At 51.2% G+C, this 27,586-nt stretch overlaps 2 protein-coding genes across 5 annotated transcripts in view; both read right to left on the bottom strand.

The window, feature by feature from the left end:
• Positions 1-629: 629 nt before the first annotated feature.
• CSPG5 (chondroitin sulfate proteoglycan 5) lies at positions 630-13,738 on the bottom strand. Of its 3 annotated transcripts, XM_033131872.1 has the most exons (6): positions 13,481-13,738; positions 11,688-12,801; positions 8,728-8,916; positions 6,769-6,925; positions 1,003-1,134; positions 630-831 (listed from the first exon to the last, which is right to left on the bottom strand). In XM_033131872.1, exons 1-6 carry the CDS (start codon positions 13,569-13,571, stop codon positions 811-813), a joined length of 1,704 nt encoding a protein of 567 aa, XP_032987763.1. In that variant the 5' UTR covers positions 13,572-13,738; the 3' UTR covers positions 630-810. The 3 variants fall into 3 exon arrangements, with proteins under 3 accessions (XP_032987763.1, XP_032987762.1, XP_032987765.1); XM_033131871.1 differs by having other exon boundaries at positions 630-1,134; XM_033131874.1 differs by having other exon boundaries at positions 630-1,134; positions 6,850-6,925.
• A 4,739-nt stretch (positions 13,739-18,477) lies between these two features.
• SMARCC1 (SWI/SNF related, matrix associated, actin dependent regulator of chromatin subfamily c member 1) overlaps positions 18,478-27,586 on the bottom strand; it is a 144,759-nt gene continuing 135,650 nt past the window's right edge. The window contains exons 27-28 of one of the 2 annotated variants that reach the window (XM_033131869.1): positions 23,162-23,338; positions 18,478-20,850 (exon numbers count right to left, since the gene is read on the bottom strand). In XM_033131869.1, coding sequence (XP_032987760.1) covers positions 20,762-20,850; positions 23,162-23,338 — 266 coding nt within the window. In that variant the 3' untranslated portion in view covers positions 18,478-20,761. Of the gene's footprint in view, positions 20,851-21,066; positions 21,435-23,161; positions 23,339-27,586 lie in introns of those variants that run through there. The other variant, XM_033131870.1, reaches the window with a different exon arrangement.

Raw genomic sequence — 27,586 nt, 5'->3', positions numbered from 1 at the left:
GTAAACTTAATTTGTTGAGGTTAGGGTCTATCTTATGCAACTAGAGTTCTTGGCATCTAGCATAGCATCTGGTTGAATAAGTGCTTAATAAATATTTATGAAAGAAGGAAAGAGTATCCTTAATAGTAGCTGCTACAGAATGTTATAAACTCAACTGTATCCCCCCCAAAAGTTGTATGGTGAGGCCTAACTCTTAACGTGACTGTGTTGGAGATAGTGCCTATAAGATTAAATGAGGTCATCAGGTAGGGCCCTAATCAAATAGGACTGATGTCCTTATCAGAAGAGGAAGAGACACCAGAGATCTCTCTTTCTTTTCACATACACACAGAGAAAAGGCTATAGCGATAAGGTGTCTGTTTACAAGATGGAAAGAGAGGCCCCGTCAGAAACCAACTCTGCTGGCACCCTGATCTTGGACTTCCAGCCCCCACAACTGTGAGAAAAAGATTTCTGTTGTTTAAGCCACTTAGTCTATGTCATTTTGTTATGGGTTCCCAACCTAATACATACACCGTTTCTGGGATTTCAAACATATATAAATACATATCTTCAATGAAGGAAAGAATTCAACTCCAACTGACAAGAATAGGTAGGGAGTAGACACAATGACATTAGGAAAATGGCTTTTTAAAAAGTTTTATTTCAAGAACTTTGTTTTGTACTGGAATTTCAAAAAAAGGTGGATCAAAGTACAAAAACAAAGGCAGTTGAGTAACAGCACAGGTTTAGAAATCACAGCAGCAGAAGCGATGCACAGACAGCACAGACCAACGATCCAGTGAATGCAATTCTGTTTAGGTTCTTTGCTTATTTTGTGTTTTTTCCCTCCTGTACAAAATACATCAAAGCCATGAGATCAGGAAAGGGAAAGAGTTTAACAAATGGTTACAAGAAACAGACTGTACAAGAGGAGTAATGGTTCTTCCACCCCCCACCCCCGCCCCCCTCTTCCTCTCTTCTTGCTCTGCTTTAGGTTAAGTTATTTTGAAGACAGTTCACCTCCAAATCAGCCTGGTCACCTTTGCCACCCTCGAGTTTGGGCGACATGGAGTTCTGGATGTTAAATGACTCCTCCTCTTTCAGGCAGGACTTGAGAACTTCTTGGATTTTGTGGGGAGCACTAGGATCATCCTGGAAGAGGAAGAAAGGTGAGGGAGGGACAGGAAGGAGACGTTGCTGGAGAGGGATCAAAACACAATCTCAGGCTTTTCCCTCTGGCTGAAAGACACAGAACTGAAAAAAGGAAGAAAGCTCCAGGACTTGAATGAACCGAAGTGCCTCATTAGCAGCTATTTTTCTGAAAAGTCATCCTCAGAGACACTGGCCAGATATAGATGAAAACTTGACAGGTGACCGGACCACAACTATCTTTAATGGAAGCCAGTCCAAAGTTTTCCCTTTGACAGAGATTGGGGAGAAACAGTCCCTTTTAATACTTGGCCTGGTCCCTCTAAAGTCTCACCTGTCGGGACTTGGATTGGCCAGCCTGGTCCCTCTTCCCAGGACCCTCCACCCTGTTGAGTTCTGCTCTCACTAAAAGGTCTTGGTCAGGGAAGCTGGCGTGTCAGTGCAGACAGTGGGGAGCGCCTAGGACTGTGGTCAGCCGCAGAGCTACCCCTGCCAGAGCTAGGGCCCCTCTCCCCATGGCAGATATACGTCCTCTGAATGGAGCTCAGAGACATGTGAGCCTCTTACCTTCAGAAGCTTATCTACCATAGATGCTAACTTGCAAGGTGTCCCCTCAATCTGAGCCCAGATGGGGTGAGTCTGGTGCCTCCAAGGGCTGCCATTCTATGCAAAAGATGTGATTCGTGCTGCTGGTTCACCACCCGTGTCTGACGTGTACCGTGCCCTCCTGCCTACACGTATGTTGCCTGCAGCCCTCTGACAAGCTCCTGAACCCGAGATGCATTTGCCTGTTAAGGTTTTCAGGAAACCTGCACCAGTACACAGTTCTCCAATCCCGCATTCTGAGAAGTCTTCAAGAAATTCCTGCCTTCCCACAATTTTCCATTAGGACCACCTGAGGGGATCATACCCAGTGAGATTCAGGGGCCTCCATTCTTTCTCAGGTGCCCCAAATGGCTACTGTCAGTGCTTGGAACTCTGCTGATAAGAGAGGTTGTGTAACCACCCAGGCAGGTTCATGGGTGGCAAGAAGACCAGAGAATGTCCCCATGTGACCAGCTAGGGGACCAGACCCTTCTTGCTTTAACCCCTTCCAAAGTTCAAGGTAATCGTCATGCTGAAGGACCAGGCATTGTCCATAAAACTGCTGAGCTCTTGTCCACGCTGCCTGCTACTGAATTTGATCCATAACAGCACAAGGTCAGGTGACTGACTGGTTGGAAAAGTGAGGAAAGGCGCCAGGCTTATACAGGACACTACAGTGGCAAAAGTGCTGTGTACATAGAAATCACTGTCACCTGCCCCTGCTCCCAGCCTCACTTAGCCCTCTTCCAGAAGACCAGCTAGAACAGAGAGATTTAATACCATGTTTCCCCGAAAATACGACCTACCCCGCAAAGTTAAGCTCGTCAGCCAGACGGACGCATTTCGTACGTTATGATGATGTTCCAGAAGAAGATGACATGACTGTGTTTGAATAAATGTAGGTTGTTGTACATGAAAAAATAAGACATCCCCTGCAAATACGCTCCAATGCATCTTTTGGAGCAAAAATTAATATAAGACCTGGTCTTATTTTGGGGGAAACACGGTATGAGACCCAATCTTATTTTCGGGGAAACTCGGTAGTTTCAAAGACCTCAGGAGTGATTTACCCACAAGAAGGCAACGCATAGTCCCCATTTCTACTGAGACAAGTACAAGAGAAAATGAACATCAGACAGAATCGAGGCAGATTTCAGGCAAGGCAGCTGTGCACGGTACCCAAAGGCACCTTATATTTTCTATCACTGCTTGGAGAGATTAAGAAAAACTTTAAAATGACATAAATCTATATGTGCTGAGATGGAAAGATCTCCATGACATATTAAGTATATGTATGTACACACACATATACACACACACACACACTAACAGGTTTTATGGAAAGGGAAGTGGGATGACATGGGACTGCACTGCACTTTTTATTTCGTGTACCCCTGTGTTGTTTGGGGGAAGATGATGGGCGCAGAGGCTGGAGAGTTGGGCCATGAACGATCCTGGATCACAGCAAAACCTGGAACAAGACCGGACGGCCTATAATCACCTTTCCTCTTCCAAGGATGAAAGTTACTTCATGTTCTTCAAGATAACCTTCCCCTATTCCTCTCTCACACACTCTTTGGGGGCACACAGGGCACAGGGACATCCTCATGATGTGAAGGAAAGTAGATTTAGTGAGTCCTTACAGGCCTGGGCATCAGAGCCGCGGCACCATGAACGTTGGGGTCCAGATTAAACCTGGCCCCTTGAGGGCTCAGGGGATTTGGGCAGATGAGAAAACTGCCTCTGGGCCATTGGGTGGGTGACATATGTTCTAAAAATAAGGGACACAAGTATCCAAAAAATGCTGTGAGACAAACTAAGTACTGCCAACAAAGAGAATAGGTGAGGTACTGTCTAAACCAAGACGGAGTTCTCCTAATGTAAGTGTTTCCTGGGGAACATGAGCCTGTTAAGCGTAGGGTTGTGAATCCTTCCGCAGAAGGTCCATCTGTCTCTGGTTTGGCGGAAGGCCCTCATCACCAGAGAGCTAGACCTCCACCTGGCACACTGTGCGCCCCCACTCTCAGCATCCCACCCCAGCCACGTGGGCGTCCTTCAGCGCAGGAGTAGTGTGGGTTCAGGCCTGGACCCCTACTCGTCCAGACACCAGCCTGTATCAGGAGGGGACACACGGTGAGTGCTTCACCCAAGACATGGGAAACACAATCTGGAAGTTAGAAAGACTTAAATGGGGTAGATGGGGCGGGGGAGGGGAGTACTAAGGGACGCCATGGAGTAGCTCTAGTAATAGTGAAATCCTGGAAGGTCTGTCAAATCTTAGAACACGTCCAGCCACGACATCGCACGGACAGCACAGCTGTGAGAACCCACAGGGCGGCTCTGTGCTTGGGCAGTCTGCCCAAGGACTTCAGGTGACTTCATTCATGCTGTGCGCCTGGACAGTGTCCAGCTCCTACACACTGGCCATTCCTCCTGGGACACCCGCAAACCCCCACAGCAGGCGTTTCCCTTTCCTTCTGATGGTCTTTCGGAGGCTGGCTGCTCAGCTACACAAAGGACCCCCACACACTCGGCCCCTGGCTCACCAGCTACAGGGTGGCACAGCAGTCCGGTGGGGCCTGGTGAGCAGCAGGGGGAAGGGCAGACACCAGCAACTGACCCTTCTTCCCCCACCACAGACCCAATCTGAAATCTTTTTAGAGTGTAGCTTTCAGAGATGATTGGAAGTGAGTGGGAAAATGGCCCACTCCATCTACCTTACATGTGTAAAAGAAATAACGCCTCTGCTAAGATAAACACAACTCTCCAAAATTTTAGGAGACGCCAATATCAAAAAGGACATTTCAGGGGTGAAGAGAAAGGGCTGGGGAGAGACTAGATGAGCAGGCTTGACTTGGATGCTGCTTGTTTCACAGCTCACCTGGAGGTCACCTCACTTTCAGCCTGCTGTCGCCTCACTGGTAAGCCAGATGCAATGAACAGGGTTTCACTTCATGATAAAGTGGCAACTGTCTGAACTGTGAGTGCCCGCTGATCTTGAATATGCCCACGTCTGACTTTTGGGCTAAGTGGAGAGAATTAGAGATGAAGGTAGAAAATCCACTAGTGCATCCCTGTCGGGCAGCAAACTCATCCCCTCACCAGCTCAGAGCTTTGGCAGAGAGGACAGGATGGCCCCTGGGGCACAAGCTGAGGGAAGGATGCCAGATGGAAATGACCTTCAAGACCCAAGAGGAGCCAGAGACTGCCAGAGCCTCCTCCTGCCAGTGGGGTGCCGAGTGCTGCCCAGACACCGGCCCTTCTCAGGCACAGCCCACCGTGGCCGAACACCCCCGCTCTGTCCTCTGCATGCCATATTCTGACTCAAGGTCAGTGGTAGCTTTCACGGACGAACGCCCTGCTTTCCACAAAGTTGGGTCAGCCAAGAAGAACTGGAAGCCTTTGTATTGGCCTGTGCAACCAAGGCCTCCAAGAGGACCTGTTTCCTTCCCCTTCCCTTGTGAGGAAGAAAGGCGTCCGTCCTGGGGTGCCAGACATGCACGAGTCAGAAACTTTCCTGAGGGCACCTGTACTCTGTGGACAGTGAAGACCCCGACTGCAGGAGCCGCCATTCAGGGCACACCAGCTGCCCCATGCATACGAGATGGCAGATCAGACTGAGGAACCGACACCCTGCTGTCAGCCATCATCCACCAGTACTCCATAAATGGCGACCAAACGCATATTCCTACAGGGCCTGGGTGGGCAAGGATGGAGTGTGCCCACAGGAGCAAGATGCTTCCTGCCCTCCAGGTGTCTGCATCCTTGTGGGTGGATTAACGTGGCTGTCAACCTTCAAGTTCACAGGACAGCTCGTTTCCTTGGTTATTCTGTCCATCTTGAACTTGTTAATATCTTGGTGCACACGAAGTAAAATATCTGTTCTTTCTCTACCATTTCTATCAAAGACTTTTAAAAAGTATCCTAAATTAACCTCTTTCATTTCTTATTTCAATTAACCCCTTTTGCTCCTCCCTCGACTAAGCCGTTTTTTTCTTTTCCAGGGCTTGGTGACCAAAGTCTCACTTACTAGTCTTCTCTTCCTCCCGCCTGGGGCTACTCCTTCCCGCCAATAAGGAGACTGATGTACAATACAGCGCACTGGCCACATGCTGAGGGCTCTACACCTGCGCATAGCTAGTGGCTGCTGTAGGGGGCAGGGCAGGTGTCTCCAGGACACTTTCTGTCCCAGAAAGTTCTGCTGGACAGCACTGGCCTAGGAGCTCTGATACTCTGTGGTCCACTATTTCAAAAAACTTCATCAAAATTCCCTCTTACGCTCCACTGTTTCCATCTGAAGTCTTGGTGTAGCTCCCTCATGTGGACAACGATGCATCTACCTTGAGGTATGGAGCCTGCATGGTACAGAATGGTGTGGCTTGGATGTGGCATGATTTGGGGCATGGGTGGTTTCTGCTTTATTTCTGAAATTCCTCTGTGCAGTACCCAGTATTTTACTGGTTAGTTTGGTCCAGACAACACACTAGGCTGGGGTCTTAAGAAAATGATCTGTTGGGACCTTTTATTGGGTTTCAAGTGATATTTAAGAGCCCATCTCCTAAGAACAGAATTTCTTAGGTTCCTCCAGTGTTTGTTGCTCACCTCCGCCATAACCAGTGTATATAAGCCTGCTGGTTTTTGGGGTCCTCAGACAGTGTCAAACACACTTTTTTCTGGCCCCCCCAGAGGTTTTTCCACTCATCCTAAAGAGCAACCACCTTTTGCTTCAATGACCATCAGGAAATTCCATAGCAATGAAAGCAGAGCCTTTCTCCTTGATACAGAAAATAGAAAGACAAAAATCAGACTTAAAAAAGTCTAGACGAAGCTAAAAATCACAAGTCGTCCTAAAAGAGATCTCTGTACTACCTCCAAGCCTGCTTGTCAAGGACGTGACACACCATCAGACCCTCCGTCCCACGTTCCCCGCCCTGCCTGGTTGCCCTAAGCAGCTCTCCAGAGCTCTGGAGTGGTTCCATACTCTGAAACAGACCACACGCATGGGCAGGGGCTTCAGCATGCAGAGGGGGAGACGTGAAGAAGACGAGTTACCTGACAGACAACGTTATCATAGTGAGCCAAGGCACGGGCATGGGGGGAGAAGGTACGGGGAGTGTCGCAAAGTTTCCTTACATTTGGGTGAGAGCCCTCAGCAATGGTGGAGAGGGAGAAGTTATCGTTGTGGAGCTCAGATGGGGTCCGGAATTTGCTGGGTAGGACAGAAGAGAGAAGGGAAAATGTCAGTGAAATGACCATGGCAAACTGACAAAGTTTTAAGGGTCAAATACTGTATTTCATTAAATGCCACGGACTGTAATAAGGCGCGCCATGATTTGCTGTGCCACTAAGAAAAAGCTTCTACCATTTAAACCATGACCCCATACTTTCTTATCACCTGGAGTTTTAAATATATGCTTGAATTAGCCCACTTAGACGTTAGATGAAGAACTGACAACGATATGAACAGCCATGACCACGTTCGTGCATGCCAGGCAGTCACAACTACATCATGAATGCCATCTGGCCAACGGGGATGGCAAGATGCCAGAGACTGTAAGACACAATCCAATTCCAGAGACGTTAATATGTGAAAAAAATGGTTTGCCTTTGAATGAATCAACTGCTGCAGGATCTGGAGTGCACTGGGCGCAGACAGCATTATCAGAGCAGTAACCAGGCCTGGGAAAGAACGAGGCACGCAGAGGGAGACAGGGAGGCAGCGTCTGAGCTCGAGGGCTATGGGAGCCACGCTCTGTGCAAAGCACACAGCCAGCTCACGGAGGAAGGGCTAGCACGAGGCCTGTCCCTGGCCCCAGCTCCTGCTTCTCCATTCCCCTGGCAGTCAGTTGCTCCCTGTTCTCCCCCATCCTCATCAGTGGCTGTCCGGATGGGGGGGTCCTACCTCCTCTTCTCCTCCCCCGCCACACACCCCCTCGGTGGAGGCACGGTCCTGGCTTGTGATCACATGCACAGATACAGCCCCGCCTCAATGCACAGGCACAATGGAGGGGCCCCTCCAGCCCCACGACGTTAGCTGAAAGGCTGCAGAGCTGCAGGCATCTGTGCACTACATGAGTTTACCCAGCGAAGGAGCAACAGATGGCGTTTCCTCCTTTTCCCAGGACCCAGGGACAGGCCTTCCGTCTCATTCTCTGGAGGGAGTCTCAGGTCAGGGGGAGGGGATCAATGGGGCAGTAGGTTGAAAGGGAGGTGGGCACAGTTTCGCATAAACTGTGTCTTGGGCCCCGAGGAAGGTGACTCCACTCTCCTCCTTTTGTGACTTGTGACACTTCTGAAGGCTCTTTACTTTGCTTAGTGATTAGAGTGATTCTCTCACAGTGTGTGAGGTCATATTCGAGTGTTCAAGGCGTGGCTGAAAGGGTAAAACACGTTGATTTTCACACAGCAGTCACCCCTCTGCTAAGAGAAGAGCCGAGATGAGAATCTATCCCCACGTGGCCCTTACAATCCACAACAGAGGAAGTTAGGCCTCGGACCCTTCACCCCCAAATTCTATTTAGGAGAAGGAAAGAGGATTTCCTTAAGTTCCTTGCACTTCTGTCTGGACCCAGGGTTGACAAGCTTCAAAAAGCAAGGCACTGCAGTGCCACACCTTACTCACTGACAAGGGGCTGCTACTGAGTGACACTTGATTCCAGGGACCTGGACTTACTTCACGCTGACTTGGGAGTGAAATCCTCACACTGGCCACCAGCTGTCAATGACCTGATCTGAGAGGCAGGTGGAGTCAGGCAGGGGTGGGAGTGTTGGGGCTGAGCACAGGAACCTACATGGGGACCAGAGCTGGGAGTGGCTACACGCCGCACCCTCCGTCCCTGGGTGGGGGTGTGGGGAATGGTGCTGGAGGGCCGCAGTGTGCGCCAGGGGCTTGGCCTCTGCGGGAATTCCAGCACATTCTGTGTGGGAATGGATACGCTCGGGTCACCCCTCCCTGGATGGGATGGCGGGGTGCAGCCGCAGGGGCTGGGGTCGGCTGGCAGGCGCACTCACTTGGTCCTACGCAGCTTGGTGTTCTCCGTCTTGAGCAGATAGAGCTTCTTGGCGAAGAACACCGTCATCATGAAGAGCAGGAGCAGGACGAGGGCGGCCGAGCCCACGGCCACGCACATCACCTGGAAGTCGGTGATGATGGACTCACAGCGTGTCCCCTTGTGCCAGATGTAGTCCTGCGTGTTGCACCTGCAGTGGGGACAGGGTGAGACCTTGGCGACAGGAAGGCAGGCAGCCCTGGCCATAGCACAGGCCTGTCCCCGACCCCAGGACTCATTTCACTGGCTGTTCCTATGACTGGCTAGAGGAACTATGATGCCACCACGCTGTGCAGACCTACAGCTGATATGCTGTATAACCACCCTATGCAGTGGGCCCGGCAGCTTTGAGGTCCGTGCCATAAAGACAACCGGGGCGCTGAGAAACTGGGCGAACCGCTCATTTACATGACTGACATGACCAGGGAGGGAAGGGAACCCTGGTTTCCCACCTCACAGCTTCAATGAAATCACAGGGTTCTCTCAGCCACCGCACTCCTCCCCCCACAGGCTCTGGATGAAAGAAAGATGAAAACCAAGATGAATAGGAGCTGTGGTACAAAGTAGTGGGATCCGCCCTACCATGAAAACCTATCTTGTTGCTTGGCAGTCCCGTCTAGTGCGTGTGGCTAACCAGACACTGAAAAATAGGGGTGACAGACAAGTACAAACACAAAGATGGATGGATACTCTCCGCCTATCTCTGCAGCCCCCAAAGTTCTGCCCGTGAAGCTTCCTGTCCTATTACCATGAGAACTGTCATGAAAGCACAGTGAGAACCAACCCTCTGGGTGGGTTTCAGTCCTTTTGTTGAGTGACTTTCTCCTGCCCTTGGGGACATTCCCAGGCTCCAGCTCTTCCAATGACATTGCTGTTTCCATGGGAACCAGGCTGCTTCAAAAAGGAAAGATGTGGAAGGATACAGAGGCAGGCAAAGGAGGGAGGACATGAACCTCAGGGTGAATAATAGACAAGAGAAAGAAGAATTGGCTATTCCACACCCAGAATAGGGTGGGGAGACATGGCTAACAGGGAATTCTTTCTTTTTCAACTGACCCTCTGCAGTCATGGGGAAGCTGTATGAGGATGGTGGGGAGAGCCGATCTCTCTAACCCACTGTTCCAGGGAAGTTCTGTCATAGCTCTGATCGTTCCTCTGCAGTGGGTCAGGGTGACAGAGACAAAGGCACGCTGCAGTCTGCAACTAAGGGCTCAGCAGTCTCCTGTGAGTGGAATGCAAAAACAGTTTCCGAGCCACAGGCGGCCTGGGTGTACTCAGCCGGAGGAGGACTCTTTGGGAGGGAGGCCCAAGTGCCATCCTGGGATGGACGCTGAGAAAGGGGAACTGGGATGGGCTTGTGGAAAAGCCCTTCTGAGGCATGGTGGACGCATGGTGGCATAGTCACACAGCTCAGTGAGAAGGACACGCTTACTCTTCCATTTGGGAATCCCCTGAGAGCTCCAGTAGGTTCGGGGAACTTCTCCAGCTCCCCAGCGGCAGCAAAGGCTCCAAATTTCATACTCTGATGGGGAGCTTACTTTGAAGGTGAACAATCAGGCCTCCAATAGGATGAAAGATGATGATTTGGCACAGAGATTCCATAGCTCCCAGGCTAAATCCATCACTACAGTTCCCCCTAACTAAAGTTTGACAAGCAAAATCACAGGCTTCCCCCATATTTCTGGTAACCCTTAACCAACCAGCAAGGTCTTGCTGCCATAATTTCTTGGCCACAGTTGCTGCTTTTGGCAATGGTTGGACAACTCCAATCAGAACGGTGTGGACACATCCTGTATGAGTGACCGTAACATCATGATCATTTATAGGAAATGGCTTCATAGGAAGAAACTGGAACTCAAGCTTTAATGCCAGAGGCACAATGCTTTCTATGTTATTCTTCTCTCAGAACATCAAGACCTACAGAATTTGCATTCTTAACATACCTCCAAAATGACCAAGAAAAAGAAACATCAGGAATGACACTTGAAAGACACCCAGATTACAGAAATGCTCCTCGTAGGACCAATAGAAACAAGTCCTAGAGGAATCCGAGGGTACTACTCCACTTCTAGGGCCGGTAAAGGATGGAGACAGGCAAAACACCCAGGTCACCCCTGACTTGTGATTCTTCCAAAATAAGCCAGTGGGCTCTCTAGCAAGTTAACTACCTCGCCGTGAGAACAGGTCTGTCGGGTAGTTACTGATGAGGCATGGGATGGTGGCTGCAGACAATGTCTCTTAGGGACACTGAACTTTGTGTCTTTGAAACATCCTGGACTGGGTATTCCAAGGAAGACAAAAGTGAAGGTAGAAGTGAAGAAGCCAATACTCAAAGTTAAGACACCTCACCACATCTGCTATGCCAAGAAAGACTCCCCACTCCACTTGACCTATTTGAGCGGCTGCCCTCTGTGTCATCTCCCAACGAGGAGGTGCTCAGTCTGACACCCCCACTCATGCCCCACAGGGAGACGGGCCCTCCTCCTGCCACACACACGGCTCAGAGGGGGGGCGCTCAGCAGCAGTCTTTTCTCCAGAGTAGGTTTATGGGTCTACTCCTTTTGCTAGTAGACAGAACTCCCCAACAAAACCCCTCAAGCCAGCACAGACCTCTTTCCAAAACCCTTAGAGAAGCCCCTTCATTTTGCCTTTATAGTTTAGTGGGTAAAGGGCACAACACTTAGATGAATACAAAACCTTATTTCCGAAGAACCTCTCCTAGTGATGAGATCACGGGCAGAACATTTAAGAAGTAATTCTGTAGAAGAGGCCCAAGTGAACATCTCTTGACCTGGGAATCCTGGGAACCCACAACCTCTTGGAAGTTGTGCCTGTCACGTTCCCCTTTGCTGAGTCTGCCTCATATACACGTGTCAGGAGTTCTTTTACAAATCATTGTGCACCTGCGTGCCACACCCTTACCTGCAGAACGCCCCTATGTTCTCCACCAGGTAGCACTGGCCGCCATTGTGACAGTAACTTGGGAAGAGGTCGCACACTGACCGGCAGGAGCCATTATGCCGCACAAACCCGCTGCGGCACTCAGTGCCATTCACGCTTGGGGCCAGGTCCCTGCCTGGCTCTCCAGGGCCCGGCCGGAGGGCAATGCTGCTGCCGGGGACCATGCCCAGAGTATGCTGTGGAGGGACAGCATGCCACCGACTGGTGGGCTGGCCTGTCCCAGCCCCCAGCCCAGGCTTCTCACTGGGCTCTAGAAAGTCATTGTCATCTTCTAGGTCCCCACCTCCCACTGTGGCCTTGCCATCCTCCTCTTCTTCCTCCTCTTCCTCCAAGTCGTCATAGAAGGACGTGGTGGGGTAGAAATCAGATTCGTCAAAGGGGGTGAAGTCATCATATAAGTCAAGCAAGCTCCAAGAAGGGGTCTCCCCCCCATTATCTGGGTGGTGCTCTGAGGTTCCTGGAGACTCCGGGAAGCTCTCCAGGTCCCCGCCACGGCCCTCACCATCCAATCCTTCGAAGTACTCGATGTCAATTATATCTGATGCCGGTTGGGGCTCCAGTGTGCCCTGAATGGGGTACGTGGGCTCTGGCCCATGAGGGTCAGGTGTGCTGCCTCCCAGGTTCAGCCAAACCTCCAAGGGGTTCTCCCTGGGGAGTTCTGGGCCTGAGCTCAGCTTGTGGGCAGGAGTTGGGGAGGGTGGTCCGATGGCCTCTGTAGCCTCAGGGATGGTGGGAGGCATGGATGACTGTCCCAGGGCTTCGTCTGAAGCCGGGAGCGTGGCTGGAAGGGCCTGGGTGTCTCCACTGCCCGCCTCTGCAGTCACTCCGCCCAGGCCTGGGCTGTCGGCATCCAGCCAGACGGAGCCAGTCACCGCTGCTGACGCCTCCAACACATCCTCTGGCCCGACCCCAGCGCCCACCACGGCCTGCTCGCCTTCAGGCACGGTCCACGAGGTTGCATCTTCCCCAGCTGCTGGTGGGCTGGCATTCTCCCGCGTGATGTTGGCATGCGGCTCCCACGCCTGGGTGCTCTTCACGCGCTCGTTGGCCTCGACGGCGCTGCCCGCCTCACGCGCTGCGGGCGGGAGGGAGAGGGGCGGGGCGTCAGGGCTGCACTTGTGGATGGCCTCTGGCCTCGCCCCTCCTCGACCATGGCTGACTCTCCTAGATCCCAGCCATCTCTAAGCTGCAGCTTCAAGGTTTCCCGAGGCCACGCCCACCGCCAAGCCCCGCCCCGACTCCGCCCCCAAGCCAGGAAATACACCCGCCACAACGTTTCCCCCTCAGGCCACGCCCCTCAAGCGTGAGGCCCCGCCCTCGACATGACCCTTAGTCTAACCAGGCGGCCCCCAACGCGGACCTCGGAATAAGTCTTAATTAACCTCAGTGCTCCATTCCACCTCCAGGCCCCGCCCTGAACTCGCACCCTTAGGGCCCCGCCCTGGACTCACATCCTCATGCACCCCATCACCTCCAAGTACCACGCCTTAATCTCACCCTCAAGGCCCCCCCACCCCTACCCCTCCCTAGCGGGCACATCTGTCCGCACACCCTGGGCCGCTCCCCACCATTCGGCCTCCCGCAAAGACCCCCACCTCCTCGCGCGCCCCTTCCCCCGCTCCAGCCGCAGGCAAGGCGCTGCCCCGCCCCCTTGCCACAGCTCTCGGACTCCGCCTGCACCCGAAGCTAGCAGGACCCTTGGCTCAGTGCGGGACGCGGGGGCCGCTGGGGTCCCGGTCGCAGTCGGTACCTACCCGGCGCGGCACCGGAGACGAGGACAAGCGTGGCCCCCAGAAGCAACAGCAGCGGCGGCGGCCCCCGGCCCCGGCCCCCAGCTCGACCCATGGCGCGGCGCCCTGACCGCTGTCCACGGTCTGCCCGGCTGGCTGCGCCTTCGGCTCGCCGGCCGCCGCGCCTCCTGCCCGTGCTGAGGCCGTCTCAGCCCACGATGGGCAGCACTAGAAGCCGCATGCCGCCGCCGCCGTCCGCCGCTGTCCCCGGCGCGCCGCGCCTCCGCGCCTCCCCGCCTCCCGCGCCGCGGCTGCCGCGCTCAGCGCCGCCCCCACCCCGCCCGCCGCGCCCGCCCCGCCGCACGTAGCTCTGACGCCGGCCCTGCTCGGTCCGCCTGCCGGAGGGACAGACAGACCCCCGGGTCGGGACGCGAAGACAAACAGATGTGGAGTGGTGCGGCGGCAAGGTGCACAGCGCCTCGCACAGCGTTAGCCGACAGGTGCACTGGCGGCAGACCTGCGGGGCGGGGTCGCGGTGCCGCCCTCCTTGTGGAGGGCTGGCACGACCCCCCACCCGCGAGGAAACCACCCGCCACGCGGCGAGCACGGAGGCGGGGGCCGAGACACCCGCAGGCTCGGGGCGGGGCTCCGAAGGGCCGCAGGGGCGGAAGCCCAAGCCCGCGCTGTGGCAATGAGCCGAACCCAGGATGCGTGGAGCCTGTAGGGTTCCAGCGCCAGCCCTGTGTTCGAGAAGGGAAAGAGTCTTGGGGAGGTCTCCCGGTCCCGACAAGAGTAGGGCGGGCGCTGGCAGCGCCAGGCAAGGGCGCGAAGCCGAGGGCCCAGGCTCTAATCGGATCAGACCTAATCCGTTGCAGCCGAAGCCCAGACCTCGCGCAGCCAGGCCCGCCGGAATGCATCCTGGCGGCGGGGGATGAGACCTTCCTGGCGCTGCGGCTATCTCCCCTTCCTTCTCGCCTCCTCAGGGAAGCCTGGGGAGCGGCTTTAATCCCGATCCCTTCTTCCCTCCCAGGATACATCTCTGCATGTATCCCGAGGCACCAAAGCTCAAGTTCCTGAGTAGACTCAAGCGGTCTAGATCGCAAACTTGGGACACGCAGACGCCAGGTCACGAGTTAGTCTGCGGGGGACCCCGTCCAAAGCTCACTCTCCGACCTAGGACCACTCAACTCCGGAGCCCTGCTTGGTGCAGAGTTGCGGCCTACTCACCTAGTTTATCCACCAAATCGACCGTCAACCTCCGGATGTGTTGAGCCAGATGATGCCATTCGGGGTCACAGCCCGAGATGTGGCAACTCTTGACACTCCCATTTCTATCCCTAGGGAACCATTTACTTAGGTGACCAAGATGGACATCCCCTCTCCTAATATCTCTAGTAGGCGTCTCGGGATGGGGTTGCCTTGGTTCAAGCCTCAGTTTCGCTGGAACTACCGCTGCAGTCTGTTTGCTCTGCCTGGTGTTTCCTCCCCTCCAGACCTGCCTGGCCAAGTCCTGAACCCAGAAAGTTCAGTTCCTAGCACCTTCCCCTCCGGGAAGCTTCTCAGCCTGACCCAAGCAGTTAAAGACACTTACGCCCTGATACCACTGGACCAGGCAGAGAATGAGGCTTCCTAAAGCCGGGAGAAGGCATAAACGAATGGCAACTACCTACTCTCAACCCAGCACCGAGGGTCTGGAGTTTCGTTGGACTGAGATGGACTGAGATGTTTCGTTGCTTTACGCTGCCTCTGGGGCAGTAAATACCCGTTTGAAATACAGCCTTCTCTGAGCAGAGGGCTAGGCAGGGCTCTGCCCTTGCCTGTTGGCCAGAGGCACCAATGCACCCTCCAGCCCCGTCACTGCTTCCCTTGTCTGTAGCTTCTCTCTGTATCTCCTTGACTCAGCTCGTGGTTGTCAGAATGGAGGATCTTGGTGGACACGCCTACCTACCCCCTCCTTCTTGAGGCCAGTCTGTGTGGGAAGGAGGCCGCATGGATGGGTCCTTTGACATCTGGGGCATGACAACCACTCCCATGTTTTTCACAGAATGGGTCTGGATGGGGGCCCTTCTCCCATCCCTTTCTTAAAACTCTACCCAACACCAGTTTCTTTTTCATTTTAATAATTTTGTTGAAATTTAAATACTTTTAACTTTTGAGTTAAGTAAAATATGTTTATGTATAAAATATGAAAGGTTTCCTTCCTGAACAACCTCCCCTTCCCTGGAGACGAACTATTACGACTTTCATTTTGGGATTTTAAATCAGCTGCCATTTAGTTTCATTCTGATCCTCACTAGCAGATCTCACCAGCAGTTTGAGAACTGAGCACAGCACACTTGGTTGAGCGACAACCCCACAAGAAGTTCATCCAGGCAGTGCAGTGTGATAGGAACAGCAGGATTTGACATCAGATCTGTGTGACCTTGGGACAGTCAGTAACCTGAGTCTCATATATGTCAGAGTGTCAAATGAATGTAATGATCTTTTCTGGGGACACGGGCTAGGGTAGGCTAAAGAGGAGGAGCTGTAAGATGTAGGAACTAGAAAGCGAAAGGAAATTGACCTCTAGGGCTTAGCATGCCCCCACATTCAAGTCTTGTACATTTGGGCATCAGGGATGCTTTGTGAGGCAGTGGTTACTACGTGCCTCTGAGGTTCCTTCTGGGTTTGGCAACCTGCCTCCAGTACCAAGTTAGGCACAAGGCCCACTACCAAGGCTACAGCCTGCCTCCCTGTGCATCGCCTCTGAATTCACCAGGGGCTGCCATGTACGGCAGGAGCTGCTCCTGTTGCCGTGGCTGGGGACATCCTTCAGTCTGCACAGGAAGCAGCATGGTTCCTGGCTTTAAGTTCTCAGTAGTAATCACTAACATCTGTTTTTCATTTCCTAGTGGTCTAATTTGTCATCTTCTTCACAACCATACTACAAACATCTTACTGGTCATTTTACACATTTGCAAACTGACACTGAGATCATGCTCATGTGGTCAGGCTGACTTGAACAAAGAGCTTGACTTCACACCTTTTCACATGGAGGCTTTGCATTCTTCATTTCAGGAAAGAAATCAGGGTGTAGATAGAGATAGGGCCCCACCTGGCAGAATGGAAGCCCTGCGTCGCCCTCTAACCCCCTACTTCCACCTGGGAGTTTAAGAATTAATGAGTTAATGAATGCTATGAGCTGTTAACAGGTTACAACATGGTAACAAGTCCAGACCCACGTCCTAGATCATAGTCAGAAAGGGGTATCTAGAATGGCCTGTGTGCTGGGTAGAGACACTGGGTCTGGGCTGCAGGGCAGGCGGCTGTGACCGTTCTGGTGTTGGGCCTGTTGGGAAGGGGCCTGCTTGTACCATCACTGGGAAGGAAGAGCTGAGGGGCAGGAGCCTGAGTGCTTTGTGCTGACCACCAGCTCACTGCTGCAGGGAACTCTGGATTCTCAACTGCACAAATGCTCTCATTCTAGCAAAGGACATCACAACTTGGAGGTTGTCATCTTGTCCAGGCAGCAGATCTACAAGATTGGAAAGGCCTGATTTTCATTATCCCCAAGTCAAGTCAGCTTGGAGAAAGCCACATAACGCAGGCCAATAGAGAGCCTCAGATGTGGAGCAACTAGACTTGTCCGCAGACCCCAGCAGGCGACCTAAGTGCTCCTCTGGCTGGTATTTGTGCATTCAGATGAAAGGGTGTTCTGATTATTCAGAAGGAGGTTTTCCTGGAATGAAGGTCAACCCTCAGGTTCCCACACCTACCAGAACAGAAATCACGGGAGAATATCCTATTCGGACTATATACATTATCCCAGAAGTCTTGATCATACTGTTTTTCTTCACAAACACTGGGCACTAAAACCATCATATTAGTTAACTGTTTATGAAAGGGTCTGGTGTCCCTCACCCCACAAGATTGTTAAGTAGCTGGGATTGCAGGGACCTTGCCTACCTTATTTGTAATTATGGCTTCGCTGCATGCAAGTGCCAATGCCTGGCACATAGTAGGCCCTCAAGTGTTTACTGGATTAATGGACTCAGAATGAACAGTCAGGTACTGTTCATTCTGTAGTGAACTTGCTCAATCTACCACACAATCTTCTTAACCAGTGGTTTTAAAGGGTGGTCCCTTGACCAACTGCCCTAGGATCCGCTAGGAACCTGTTAAAAATGCAAAATTTTACAACTCACCCCAGACCTACTGAACCGGAAGCTCTGAGGGTGGGGGCCAGCTGATTGGATGTTATAATCCTGCAGGTGATCCTGACGGCACTGAAGTTGGAACCCTGCTGCTCTTCATCGCATTTGGGGGAATTAGTCCACAGTAAGGATCTGAGGCACCTGTGGAAGACTCATTGATTGTGCAGGTCCTGTTATGCTCGAAAAAGAATTCACACTCAAGTTTGTAAACCAGTCTCTGGTTTGGATCAAGCATTGACCTCCCCCATCACCCTAGGGAAGTACAGGAATCCCGTGGGACCCAGCTGGCTCCTGCACTCTTACCAGAGGAAGAGTTGCAACAGTTCAAGCAGCAAAGCACAATCGGCCTTGCACACTTCTGTGAGGAGCCGCGTGTGCACCTCCTGGCAGACACAGAATCTGCCTCTTTTGCTTCACTAGGCTCATAAGCATCTTGAAGACAATGGTTTCTTTCAGTTTCCTGAACAGGGTTTGCACCTGTGGGTGTGCAAAGTCCATCACCTGCCCTCAGGAGCTGCCTCCAACGTGGGGCTAAGCTGCAACCTGACGAACATTCTCTAGCTCACCAAGCAAAACTTGGCCTCTCCTGGAGTTCTCAGCATGTTGGCCACCCTTCCTGGAGAGCTTCCACTTTCCTCACTTTGACCGTGGAAATAAACAGGGGGTGAGGACATTCAACTGTATGTTCCTTAAGCGTCACAAAGATGGTCAGTTAGGAAGCCCCAAGTCACCGAACTTCAACTGCTAACCAGGACCAGATGAGGCTAAATACTTCGGCTCTTCATAGGACATATGAAGAAACTGGGACAGGAATGCAGAGAATGGGACTAGAATCCAGAAATGATGTTCCATTTATTCACCGAAAAAGAGGGAGGTTAGGCCTTCTTAATCAATTTCCTCCAATCTCCCAAAACTCCCTCCCTTCATTTTCCAAAATAACACCACATTGAGAAATGTTTGTACAAAAACCAGATATTATTCCCCCCTCACAGAATCGAGTGGCTGTGTTACAGGAACAAAACCAGATCAAAGACATGAAAAAGTCACCACTTACACTGAAACATAACAGTGTTAAGAATTCAGATATTGTGTAGAATTATTACCAGCATAGTAAAAATATTTCCACCTGGATCTTTTAAATTTGAAAGTGATCACATTAAAGACCTGAGGTTACAAGGGACCACAGTATGAACCAGAATTCCATTTTCCTTCTAAGACCTCAGTGGAAAAGGTAAGTATTTGGAATGAGTTTCCTTTGGGAAAGACTGGCAGGAAATAGGGAAAACCCTGGCCATTGTCAAAAGGCACTGGGGTCTTTCTGGAGGCAAATGCATTAGAACTAAACTCCAGTAGGAACAAGCTCATTTCTACTCCAAGAATCTAGCACAGACACACAAAAAGAACAAGGTCTCCTTGGTTCCAGAACTCTGATGGTGACCACAGCCACCTGGCTAGAGGCAACACCTGAGGGTTTGAAAGGCAAATCTTAATTGTGGTTTTCTTTTTTGCTTTCTGATATTAAGGAAAAGAATTTCTAAGGTGTTTTTACAAACACCTATCTATGCCCTCTCACATGTAAAGCTTTATAAAATACATAGAAAAGATGTTCCACTTGGCATTCTAAATGAAACTGCCACTTGAAAATGTGAAGTAAAGAGGCCAGGTGCTTTGGAAATCAAACTCTACCCAAAACACCCTTCCCCCACCCATGGAAGGACAGAGGGGAGGAAAGGAAGACAAGAAGAGAAAACCAAGAACTCTCAAGTCACTCATCAGCAGGGGTAGAAATGGGCTCAAATTAAGGCATTTTTGTGGCTCTTCCTCTGGAATGGGATTCCACTCTCTCAGCCGGAGCACCCCAACCCTCAAAGCAAGACTCTGATTGCCAAGTGAGCTCCTTGACAGACCCAGCATCTCCTTGACAACCTCGAGACAGATGGAATGTGAGATCTCAGAAAGGGAAGGGAGAAGGTAAGAGAGGCCACTGATCCCACCCCACTTCTCCATTCCCATCCCAAACCTAAAGTACCGCTTCACTAAATTCCATTCACCCTGGCTACTGCAAGAGGTAGTGTGGGGACTTGCACCCCCCCGCCATCCTAACCAAGTCCCATGAGCTAAAATGTTCAGCACTATCTACTTTTTTTTTTTAAAGTTTTTTTTTTTTTTTTTTTTTAAAGAGGGAGAAAAAAAGAATGTATACAAGCAGTGAATAGTGGCCTAGATTCACTGGGTGGCCATTGCCCTAGACCCCTAAAACTTTCTGCTAGTCTCGGGAACTAAGGAATGCCTCCCCAAATCCCAGCCCTCAAAGCTCAAACTGCCCTCAGAAAAACAAAAACACCCACCCCCCAATCCAATAAACCATCTGCATAGAAAGCCAGAACCAGAGGGCCTGGGGAAGGAGGGGGTGTCTGTTCTAATGCTTGCTCTCCCCACCCAAGTACTAACGGGGTATGTCCTGCCAGGTAGGGTGGAGGCCCTCACAGTCCTCACTGGGGATAAAGATTACCGGTGTCCCTTTCCCTATCGCTTTTAGTTTTGGTGCATCTACGTGTAGCAAAAAAAGCCTCATGATACTTCACAATCAGCACCATCCTTAGCTCAGATAAGCAGAAATAAGGTCACTTATAATGCCTTAAGGTTTGTCCCCTCTGGCTATCCCCTCTGCCCATCACTATTTTTTTGGTTCTTATTACCTTAGGATGCTCTCCCTTTAAAGCAATAATGACAAAAAAAAAAAAAAAAAAAAAGCATTATCCATAGAAGCATAAGACAAAGCAAAAAAACAGAAGGAGAGCAAAAATGATAGAGACAGGACCTGCAGAGAAACTGCCAGTATACCCCACACCAGGACAGGGGACACGCAGATTATTTTTAGGAGGACCAGGGCACACTGTCACCACAGGCGTCCCCGAGTGTTGGTTGAGGACCTAACAGGAGGGGTGTCGGAGCATGGAGAGGGGTGAGGAGAGACGGGATATGGGATGCATGCTTGGGGCTATGAGAAGAAAAATCCTGAAAGAAATCCAAGGAAGCGGAGGAATATAAGTCTTGTCCTCGCCACTGCAGCTGGTGGCGCTGGGCGTGGACGTTCCCTGTGTCTGTCAGGCTAGGGCGCGGCAGAGGCTGGTGGGCCTGGAGCAGGAGGTGGAGGGACTCCATCTGCGGGTGGCGGCGGCTGCTGCGGCGGGGGGGGATCTGCAAACACATCCAAGAGTGACTCGTCATTGCTGGAAACATGCGGGGCTTGGGAAGAGCCCGCTCAGAGAACAAGGACACGGGAAGAAATTTCCTCCAAGGCAGGCACCCAGTGCAGCCCGAGGCATCGCTGCCGCTGCGGTCCACACGGGTCAGGTCCGCTCGAACCTCCAGGACACTGCTCACGGTGCTCTCCGACCCAAGTGGTTGGGGTGGGGGGAGGTGTCTGAATCTGTCCCACCTCCTTCAAGGTCCACCCCTTCGAAGAATCACTCCAGACCTTTTCAGAACTTAATTACATTTTGATTTTATTGTACTTTAATGGTTCTCTGTGCTAATTTTATTTCTTCAGTTAAATGATAAGCTCTTCCCTGGGCAAGTTCAGTGTCTTCTTTTCTTTCTCTCTCAGTGCCTAGCCTACTTGGGCACAAAACAGATTATCAGTAACTTCTTGCTGATTATCTGTCTCCGCCAAGGCCAGAGAACTTCACTCGAGGCAGCTGCTGACAAGTTGGACAGTCCTGGGAGGCCCCACAGCGCCTGAACTGCAGTCCTTGGATTTTTGGCCAAAACTAGGTCAGGTCCTGAAGGGAACAATTAGTATGAGTGTCTGGGGCTCTTTCCTATTTGAACTTTAGCTGCTTTAGCGTACAAAGGAACCCTAGAGATCATTTAATCCAGGGTTTTTTAAACCTCTAGATTTTGTCAGAAATGAAAACATATGAAACAAATAACTGAAGTGCAGCCTTGCTTACTAGTCAGCTCACTCGACCCTCCCCCCAACAGGTTTCCACCCAACCACCAAGGCTCTTCAAAGCGTTGAAAGCCCACTGATCTAATCCTTTGTGTCATCTTTCAGTGGAGAAAACTAAGGCCTGAAGAGGGGAAGCAATGCACCTGATGAGGCCTGCCTGCCCAGGGCCCCAGAGCCAAGCCAGCAGCTCAGAATCCCTGAAACACTCATTTGTGGGAAGGAAGTGGAAGGGTGTGGAGGGGCCAAACCCTCCATATTCTCAACGTGCTCCACGCAGGGCCCTTTAGGGTCACGAATTATATAGGTGGTCAGCAGGATGTGACAGTGGTCAAGACCAAAGATACCATCTCTGCACAGGGATGGCAAACTGGTCAACTCCTTGGTAGGTGGCACGTTTGTAGGTTGCACTTTCTTGCCAAAGAGAAGAGGTACCTGCTATACCATAATAACCTCTAACCATTGACTCAAGGGACATCATGTTTTCCCTACTGTCGTGATCCTATACACCCAATGAGACAAATGCCTGCTTTTCTTCTGTGCACCTACCTACTCTGTCTCAGCTCGTAGGGGTCTGAACAGACATGAGACAGGCCTTTACCCACGCAGCTGCCTCCCGGGCCGGCGATGCCCCGCCCTCAGGGTACGACAGTGCACTCCAGACATGGTCTCATGTAACTTCTGGGAAATCCTGTACTACTATCTAAGCGTTCATTTCTCATTTGTTCAACTACAGCTCCTGGAGACAAGGCATTCTTATGCATCCCAGCTCTATTGTGTACAGGAGCGAACTCCTTGGCACATACGTGAGCTTCAAAATGAACCTGGGATCACACATGTGGCTGGGGTACGTGACCACGAAGGCTGCATTTCTGGATTGTTCTCAACTGAGAAGGACTATCGGAGTAAAGGGCAGGCCAGAGCTTCTGAAACACCCCTGGGGAGACCAAGGCTGGAGCAGAGCCAGGGCTCTACACGAGAAATGACCTGGCTGCCCACACACCGTCACACAGATCTCTTGGCAGCACCTGTGCCTTCTCCACCGAGCCTGTGGGGACCTCATATCCTTCTCAACACTGCCCCCGAATATTCCTTCCTTAGTCTAAGCAGCCACTACCAATGGCAGTGGCCACAGACATTTATCTGTTATTCCTGCCCTAAACTGGTTCCTGTTCTTTTCTTCACACCCACTATTTGGAACCCTGTATCGATAAAGGGTCCTGTAGGGAAAATAACCACCAGGAGCTCTATGCCTACCAAGATTCACACTACATAGGCTTACACGGGCGCAGGCGAGGCATGTCTTTCCAGCCTCCTCAGAACTCCTCACGAGTGCATGCCATGAAGGCTATGGCACACGAGGCCTGATGACGGGAAGCACGTTGCACTCATCACCTGTGCACCTGCCCAGCGCGGGTGATACTCTGGAACCCACTGTCACAGGTCACCCCATCCACGGGCTGCCGAAGCGCTGGAGAGAACAGAGCGTCCTCCTCCCTCTCTCGTCTGCAGCCCTCCCAGAGGGACCCTGGGGTAACGCGGCCCCCGTGCGGTACTTACACATGCCGTTCGGCGCCGTGAGGGTCACCCGGGGTCCTAACATGTTGCCTGGCATTGGAGGCATCCCGGGAGGGGGGGGCCCGCCCCCAGGGGGGTGGAGGTTGGCTCCGACGGTGGGAATCATGCGGCCTGGCATGGGCTGCCCGGGCATCATGGAACCTGGGCCTGGCATCTGCCCTGTGGCGGGGGATATAAAGCGCAATGTAAGTGTACCAGCAGGAAAGGGATCGACGCACTGCCCCGAGGGGCTGAACGCGGACAAACATCTAACCCCTGAAATAGCAACAGAGCGATAACCTGTAACAATCTCCATGTCCACTTATTATTGTTCTTATTATTATTTTGGGGGACGGGGAGATGTAATGGGTAGGTCTGAGGAATGAATGACTACCCTAAACCCTGGGATAGCCATGTAGCTGTAAGAAGCAATGACAAAAACAGCATCCTAAAAGAAAGCATTTATTCTGGTTTTGGGGAACAGTGTATTGTCAAATATCTTTGTGAGGGCACAAAATGCTAAGCGCAGACCACAGGGAATGGAAAAAGACTTTAACTCCAAATCAGTGCACAGTCCAAAGACCGCAGCTCAGTCAGGACTGGGCTTCTCACACAGGCTTCGTGGGTTTCGGTCACTATAGTGAAATCATCATTAAAAAGGGATTCTGATTGGAATCCCCAAGACCTGGGCACAAAACTCTCTCCCTCTGTCCCACACCATGAAGCACTGGCCCTGGAGAATCACGCGAGAGCATGGTGGGGAGAGAGTGAGAAAGACAAACACCTCCTTCACCTCTTTCTATTGTTTTGAAATTAATGACAGGAGATGCTAGACATAAGAACAGTAAAATACCTCCTTGTCAGGTTCTGAGCCCTCAGAATTTTTAGCAAACTTGTTCTGTAAAGAGTCAGATAGTAAACATTTGGACTTTGCAGGCCATAGTCTGTCACAACTATTCAACTTTGCCATTGTAGCATGAAGGCAGTCATAGGTGATATGAAATAAATGTGGCTGTATATTTATTTATGAAATGTGAATTTCACAAAATTTTCATTTGACATCAACATTCTTCTTTTGAGTTTCCCCTAACTATTTAAACTGTAAAAACCATTCTTCGTCTATGGCCCATTCAAAAACTGGAAATGGGCCAGATCTGGCCGCGGGTTGGAGTTTGCCAATCCTGCTCTAGATATGATGGTAGATTTTATTAGATCCTGAACTCAGTGGTTTGGCTGCTGGGCTTGATTTTAAATTGGCACGAACAAAGGAAAATAGTTTAATGGGCACAAACCGAGGTTGAAACTCTTTTATAAAAGGGCAAATTATACTCTCTACAGAATGAGGAAAGAGAATCTAAGTATTTTCTTTTTTTAAAATCTTGGGACTTCAGTATCTACGTAAGGTCAACTGTATGGAACTGAATACAGGTTTCTAGACATAGTCCCGAGACAGCTGGAAATAAGAATGCTTGAGGCTCTTGGAAAATTTGGGAGATGGGATTACCTGATAGCTAACAGGTGATTAAAATATACAGAGCAGTCCTGGAGAAGTGAAGACGTCTCTGTCACTGCTTACAAAAAGGACTGTCTTAAGAAAGACACACAAAGCTTCAGACTTCACACCATCTATTTCCAGTCTGTACCCTGACCAAGGACCTAGAGGAGCCCCTCACTACAGTGGTGTCAATGAAGAGAACCCCACTGAGGTACAAGAATCAGGCATAGAGATAGTCTACTGTCTTTGGAGGACTTTTTTTTTTTAAGCATAAGACATGAACATTATGCCCCGGAAGCAGCAGGAGGGCGAGTTTTGGGCCGACCTGCCCCTTCCTGTGCCTCCAATGCAATCACGCAAGAGCCCAGCAGAGAAGCCCCAGAAGCCCACCCGCTGGAGGACCACTTGGTCAAAGCACCTCTAAGGAAGCGAGAGCAGGTGCTGGGCTGACACCAATGAGCACTGACAATAAAAGATGCACTGCCCGGGCCCCGGTGCTGGGACAGATGCGGGCTGCAGCGCTGGAGAATGACAGAGAAAGGAATACATGGCAGGTATGTTAGAAGTCACACAGGATAAGTGCACACCAAGGGAAAACTATGGAAGGAGCAAGCAGAAGAAACCTTCCAGTTAATCAAGACAACTGGTGAGTGACGTGGGATTATGGAGGATGTGCCAAGTGAAGGAGGGGGACTAGGGACAGGGTAACAGCACACTTTTTAAAGCACAAGGCCTGGCCACAGTTAAGCTACCCGGAAATAACACAAATGCCCCTCAGCCAGCCATCGCTTACATGGAGCACCTTCACCCGCTAAGTAACTGCATCACCTTATCATCCACCCATCTCCTGAATTCAACTGAGGGGCAGACGGCTCAAAGAGGCACCCGGGTTTCAGAGGCAAGTTCTGCACGCTCAGTCTGTCTGACATGATTCAAAGCAGAGGGCGCTGGATGAGTCCCCCACGAACGGGGTGGGGCCTCCGATGGTAAGGCTACAGGGCATTAGGTCCAAGGTGGGGAGAAGGGAGGCACGTGGGCCTGATTTCCCGTGTGATGGAAAGCTGTAAGGGATGCAGGAGTCAGCGCCTGGAGCAGAGGAAGAGCTTCTGTGGAGGAGCAGGGGCGACGTGAGGGCAGGATGAGTAGGGAGGGAAGAGTGGGAGCTGAGGTGGTGGGGACCTCACCTGCAGGCACCCTCGGGATGTGCGAGCCAGGAGGAGGGGCACGTGTGCAGCTGAGGAGAGAGGCCCGCGTGGCATCTGACTGGGCGTGTGATGGGCAGGTGGGATGGAGTGACGAGGATGGGGAGGACTCTTCCTTTCAGAACAGGAGACGCGGGATTGACTGCCACTGTAGTGGAACTCCGGGAGGGTGAAGGAAGGGACAGCCCTTTCCAAGTTTCAAACGGGCAGCGGTACACAGAATATTATTATACTAAGAATCAGGGCCAGTCCTCTGTAAGCTAGTTAGAGAGACACCTTTGTTTTTCAGGAGCTACTCTCCCATGTCCCTTTCAGAGGCCCCTTTTGCTGCTCCCTTCTTACCACAGGTCACCTCCTAGGCCATTACTAAGAGCGATACTTTGTTTCCCACTTGCAGTTCTCACTAAGATTCTCTAATGGCACTCCAGGTGTTGTGATAGGGAGAGAAGAGATACTTTTGTTGTTGTTTGTTGGAGGCAAGAGGCCTACTTGTAAGCCCAGACCTACAGAATCCTAACCTGGAGATGAAAGAACACTATTAACAGACTCATGATGAATGGAAGCCGTGTACTAGAACAGATAATACAGCCCAGGTCTATCAATGCATACAGGCTGCCTCCTTCTACCAAGTTCAACCTGGACAAGAGGACTTGAGCAAGTTAGGAAGAACATTTTGTCAGCCCTTCTCAGGGCTCTCTCTCGAAAACTGACAGTAGAGCAGTGAAGCATACCTGTGGCCTTCACAAAGAGGCCAGAAGAGCACTGGGTAGGGGAGGGGAAGAGCACACCAAGTGTGTGCTCACATAAGGGATACAATACACAACTATTCAGTCCTCACCACTTTCTGTTTTCAGTATGACAGTTTCACACTTTGATGTCTAGAGCAAGGTGTGGACTGACCAAACCCCTGGCTGGCCAGGGCACCCCAATATCATCCTCAACACGGAAAAGTACAGACGAACGAGACTGGAAACTACACAGCGTGATGCTCACTTCCACTTCCCCCCACGCGGATGAGGGCCCTCGGGCAGGTAACTTAGGGCGCCCTGAGCCTGTTGCCTGGGATTAGCGAGTGAAGCTAAACAGCTACGCACTTTCACCACACGGCTTTTGTATGATCAGGGGAACTGTTTATTTGTTATAGTGTCCTATTATGTCACTAGCTCCTCCAACACACTTCTGAGAGGAAGAGCAAATATTGTCATTTTATGGAGAGTAAACAGCAGCTCAGAAAAGTTAAGAGACTTCCTCATGCTCACAGAACTTGTATGGGAATCAGACCCAAGTCTTCTGAGTCTAAATCCAATTCTCTTTCTATCATACTACGCTGTACTCAAACAGGTCATGTGACAGGACTTCACAGGACAGCCAGCACAACATTTCTGAAGGTGGACTCTTTAATTCCAGGCATCACGTTTTCTTCTTCTCTGTGTCACAGTTGGGAGACTGCTCTGCTTCCTGCAATAAATACTTGTTTAATTTAACAAGCATAGCACCTTGCAGTGGATTGGATGTTGGCCCCCAAAGAAATACATACATGCCTTAATACCTGGAACTTATAAATGGAACCATCTTTGGGAAAAAGGCCTTTGCAGATGTGCTTATGTTTAGGATCTTGAGGAGATCCTGAATTATCTTGGTGGGCCCTAAATCTAATGAGAAATGTCCTTGTAAGAGACACATTGAGAGGAGAAACGAAGATGGAGCAAAGAGAGATGTAGCCACAAGCCA

This window comes from Rhinolophus ferrumequinum, chromosome 17 (genome assembly GCF_004115265.2).
Source record: "Rhinolophus ferrumequinum isolate MPI-CBG mRhiFer1 chromosome 17, mRhiFer1_v1.p, whole genome shotgun sequence".
Lineage (NCBI taxonomy): Eukaryota > Metazoa > Chordata > Mammalia > Chiroptera > Rhinolophidae > Rhinolophus > Rhinolophus ferrumequinum.
The sequence above is the reverse complement of the archived record's forward strand: the minus strand, read 5'-3'. Positions and strand labels throughout refer to the sequence as shown.